Below are 5,000 nucleotides of genomic sequence, written 5' to 3' on the forward strand. Positions count from 1 at the left end.
TTTCAGGTAAACAAAGCGTTCTTTGCTCTGGTTGCTAACGGAGTGAGAGCTGCTCCTCTCTGGGAGAACAACAAACAGAGCTTTGTAGGTAAGACTGTGTGTGTGTGTGTGTGTGTGTGTGTGTGTGTGTGTGTGTGTGTGTGTGTGTGTGTGTGTGTGTGTGTGTGTGTGTGTGTGTGTGTGTGTGTGTGTGTGTGTGTGTGCGCGCGCACATTTTGAACCAATGAAAGGTATTAAAAGTATCTCTCTCTCTCTCTCTCTCTCTCTCTCTCTCTCTCTCTCTCTCTCTCTCTCTCTCTCTCTCTCTCTCTCTCTTTAGGAATGTTGACCATCACAGACTTCATCAACATCTTGACCAGAAACTACAAGTCACCCATGGTAACACACACACACACACGCACACACACACACGCACACGCACACGCACACGCACACGCACACACACACACACACGCACACGCACAAGCACACGCACGCACACGCACGCACACGCACACGCACACGCACACACACCTTTGAATTATATTATATAGAAAACTGAAACTCTTCCTCTCTCTCTCTGTCTGTCTGTCTGCCAGGTCCAGATCTATGAGTTGGAGGAGCATAAAATCGAGACATGGAGAGGTGAGACATTTGATTTGATTTTATTAGACGTTATACAGGAGAAAAACACATGTTACATCATGTTCATCGTAACGTCAAGGATACAGACACAGAAAAGTCTTGCGACTTGTTTTCATTGTGGTCCTTGGTCTGAGACAAACAACACTGCAACAAAATACATACAGGTAGACAGTACAGTAATAAATAAAACAATCAATAGCTACACTACCTACAGCATAAATACATATAATCACATTGCTAACATAAGTGACCCTACTATTCGGCAACGTTTTCTAATAGCCATACTTTGACCCTTATCTTAAAAAGGAGATGGCTGCTGGTGCTCTTTATAGTCAGGGGTAGTGAGTTCCAGTTAACTGCTCCTCCAAATCTAAATGAGCGTTTTCCCATGTCAGTGGTGAACGTGGGCATGGTCAGGTCTGCTATGCTGGCTCTGGTTAGGTGGGAATGGGCTTCGCTACGCTTCTGAAAGAGCTTACATAGGTACACAGGGGGCGCTGTGTGTTTATGTAGATGTTATGCACCAGGTTCAGCTGTAGTTGAACTGACCTGGCTGCCAGAGGGAGCCAACCCAACTGCTGGAAATGATGTTTTCCAACATGGTCCCTTGCAGACAGCCCCAAGACAAGCCTGACCAACCTATTTTGAGAAACCTGCAACTTCTCTTTTAGGGCTTTGGTTAGGCCACCGTACCATGAGCCAATGGCATAGTCGAAACAACATAAAACCAGTGAGTTTGCTAATAAGCGAAGACTGTCCTGGCTAAGAATTTGGTTCTATATACCATTTACCTTGCTAATGGTCTTAAGAGCCATGTTTTCACCACCCAGGCTACGATCAAGCAGACAACCAAGGTAGCTGACTGAGGGTTTAGCCGGAAAGGACTGGCCCCCAAGAGTGATACTGGGAGAGGCCAGTTTGTGCAACCTGGGCTGAGAACCAAATAAAATATATTCAGTTTTGGCCATATGAAGGGATAATTTATTCAGTCTTATTTTAATCTGTGGGAGTAGCCAACCCTAACCTTGTCATAGCGTAGCTTCTGCTGAACTGACGCCACTGAGAGACAGGTTTGTTTCTCTATGAGTTCAGTCTGAGAGACGTCCAATAATCACCACAGCGCCTCCCTCTGGTGAAATATGGCTTAACCCTCTAAGACCCAGTGATCCCTTTTGGAAACAATTATATTTTATAAAGAAAGATGTTTAAATCTTTTTTTTTTCTGTTATTTTTTCACCTCTAAATGCTCATTGGGTCCTATTGTTTAGTCTTACAATGCCATTGGCCAGGATATTTGTATATATATACCCCCCACAGAGCCAGGAATCATCACAACTTGAAAAATCTCTGTTGGAACAGATCTCTTTTTTCTCTGGAAGATATTCCTCACAAAAACGTAAGTAATATGCCTGTAATATTTTTTTTGTTGAACATTACAATGTCTAGAACATGTACATATGTTATTATTGTGAAATATATGTCCCAAATTAGAAATTAAAGCATGATTCATACTTGTGTCTTTTTGGAATCGTTGGGCCCTCTTGGTTGCAAAAAATACAAGGGCAGGCCTAATGTTCACCTGCTACTGTTCAGCCTTATATATAGTTTTCACAATAGATTTAAACAGTTATATGTGTATTTCCCCCACTTTGCATTACTATATATATATATATATATATATATATATATATATATATATATATATATATATATATATATATATATATATATATATATATGAGAGAGAGAAACAGTGAGAGAGAGTAGGCTATATGTGCATTTTTACTTTAATTTCTAATTTCCAATGATATTTGTAACCATTGTTTTAACAGTCAGAACCATACAAGCTGGTTCCTTTGTTCACAAAAACTGAATTGTTTGCTTTGAGCAGTAAGCCTCAGAAAATGTCCACCCAAACTTTCTCTCTCCCCCTAAACAATACATATTCAACCATAGTTTAACCAATATATTCCCTTGTTATTTCTCAGTATGTTTAATTTGCTTTCGATACTACAAGGACAGTGGGACCACTTTGGTACTTGTTGGGGGTTGTGGGGGTTGTTCATTATTCATTCAAGGTGTGGTGGGTACTTAGGGGCAATGGAATGATGCCCACTTAGCGGCAATCATCATCACACAATAGGTTTGCCAGACAGTATTGTATGACTTGTGAAATGTTGTTTGTAAGCACTACTAAATGTACTAATGGTCTTTATTTCATTTCAGAATGCCACAACAACAGAAAGGGCCTCGCTTCTCAGCAATGTTCTGGATATCGTGATGAACGGAGAGAGTGATGTTGACATAGACATCAATGATATTTTGTTGTTCTTTTAATAAAATTGATTTAAAAATATGGCTTATTGGTGTTATTATTCATAATGTATACTGTTCTGAGGCCAAATATTATTAATAATTGATCTGAGGCCAAATAATAAACCATATAAATGAATCCTTAAGTTGTTTTAGTGAAGTAATTACACATTTGCCATGTTATCCTTAAAAATGGCCTATAGGAAATTTTGCTACCTGATGGACCCAACGTTTCCATATGGAAACATTTGCATAAAAACTTACCAAAACATAAAAAATAAAAAAACATTATATTTTCCTCTCCTATCCTAAGTACTCCTACAAGACCATCTGAAAGGTTTTTTTTTTTTTTTTTGCAAGTAGAAATATATCCGGGTCTTACAGGGTTAAATAACACACCGCTGAATTCAGTCCTCGACCAATCAGAATCAAGCATTCAACCAAGCCATGTAATAAAGAAGAATACAGATGTTTTACAACCTGTAAACTATGATTTAATGACATTAAATATGAATTATTATATTAATAAAGAACATATTTGTAGATTGACATTAACTTGTATTATTTGTTTGTTTTTCAGAGCTTTACCTGCAGGAGACGTTTAAACCTCTGGTTCACATCTCACCTGATGCCAGGTATACTGTGTGTGTGTGTGTGTGTGTGTGTGTGTGTGTGTGTGTGTGTGTGTGTGTGTGTGTGTGTGTGTGTGTGTGTGTGTGTGTGTTTTAGACTCAATGGAAGCTTTTGATGTCTTTTTGATTATTCATAAAACTAGTCCATACCCATGTACACTTTAGTCTCTCTCTCTCTCTCTCTCTCTCTCTCTCTCTCTCTCTCTCTCTCTCTCTCTCTCTCTCTCTCTCTCTCTCTCTCTCTCTCTCTCCTGTGTGTCTCTATGTCTCTCTCTCAGTGTATTCGAGGCGGTGTATTCGTTGATAAAGAACCAGATCCATCGTCTCCCGGTGGTCGACCCGGTGAGCGGAAACGCTCTGTACATCCTGACCCACAAGAGGATCCTCAAGTTCCTGCAGCTCTTTGTGAGTAGATCTACAAGCCCTATAGTTTACTGAGAAACTACACTGTCTCTCTGTATTCTATGATCCTATAGTTTACTGAGACACTACACTGTCTCTCTGTATTCTATGATCCTATAGTTTACTGAGACACTACACTGTCTCTCTGTATTCTATGATCCTATAGTTTAGTGAGACATTACACTGTCTCTCTGTATTCTATGATCCTATAGTTTACTGAGACACTACACTGTCTCTCTGTATTCTATGATCCTATAGTTTACTGAGACACTACACTGTCTCTGTATTCTATGATCCTATAGTTTACTGAGACACTACACTGTCTCTCTGTATTCTATGATCCTATAGAAAAATTGAAAATAGCAGATCTACAAGCTCACAATGCTTCACAATGCGACGCATCGTGAGGTTGTAGATCTGCTATTTTCAAATGTTCTTTTCTACATTTGAAAACTTTCTGCATAATGAGTACTTTCTACTTTTGGTACTTTTACTCATGTAAATTTTGGAATTCCAGACTTTTAGTTGTAACAGGTTATTCCTACATTGCATTTATTGATACTTTTACTTAAGTAAAACATTAATACTTTTTTACATCACTGGAGTTTACCTTGTTTATTGTAAGTCACTCTGGATAAAGAGAGTCTGATAAATGAATACATTGTAACATTGTAACGGTGTGTGTGTGTGTGTGTGTGTGTGTGTGTGTGTGTGTGTGTGTGTGTGTGTGTGTGCGTGTGCGTGTGCGTGCGTGCGTGTGTGTCTGTGTGTGTGTGTGTGTGTGTGTGTGTGTGCGTGTGCGTGTGTGTGTGCGTGTGCGTGTGCGTGTGCGTGTATTGTCTATGTGTAGCTGAGTGACCTTCCTAAGCCCGCCTTCATGAAGCAGAGCCTATCAGAGCTCTCCGTTGGGACCTACACTGACATCGCCTTCATCCATCCGGACACGCCCCTCATCACCGCCCTGTCCGTCTTCACTCACCGTAGAGTCTCTGCTCTGCCTGTGGTGGATCACCTTGGTAACCACACGCA

At 40.1% G+C, this 5,000-nt stretch overlaps 1 protein-coding gene across 1 annotated transcript in view; it reads left to right on the forward strand.

The window, feature by feature from the left end:
- LOC308076777 (uncharacterized protein) overlaps positions 1 to 5,000 on the forward strand; it is a 17,816-nt gene that overhangs the window by 5,148 nt on the left and 7,668 nt on the right. Inside the window, exons 4-9 of the mRNA XM_080417250.1 lie at positions 7 to 88; positions 320 to 378; positions 579 to 624; positions 3,518 to 3,572; positions 3,848 to 3,974; positions 4,822 to 4,987. Of these exons, the coding sequence (XP_080273376.1) occupies positions 7 to 88; positions 320 to 378; positions 579 to 624; positions 3,518 to 3,572; positions 3,848 to 3,974; positions 4,822 to 4,987 (535 nt within the window). The remainder of the gene's footprint in view (positions 1 to 6; positions 89 to 319; positions 379 to 578; positions 625 to 3,517; positions 3,573 to 3,847; positions 3,975 to 4,821; positions 4,988 to 5,000) is intronic.

The sequence above is a fragment of the Gymnoscopelus braueri genome (genome assembly GCF_963280865.1).
Source record: "Gymnoscopelus braueri genome assembly, chromosome: 21".
Classification (NCBI taxonomy): domain Eukaryota; kingdom Metazoa; phylum Chordata; class Actinopteri; order Myctophiformes; family Myctophidae; genus Gymnoscopelus; species Gymnoscopelus braueri.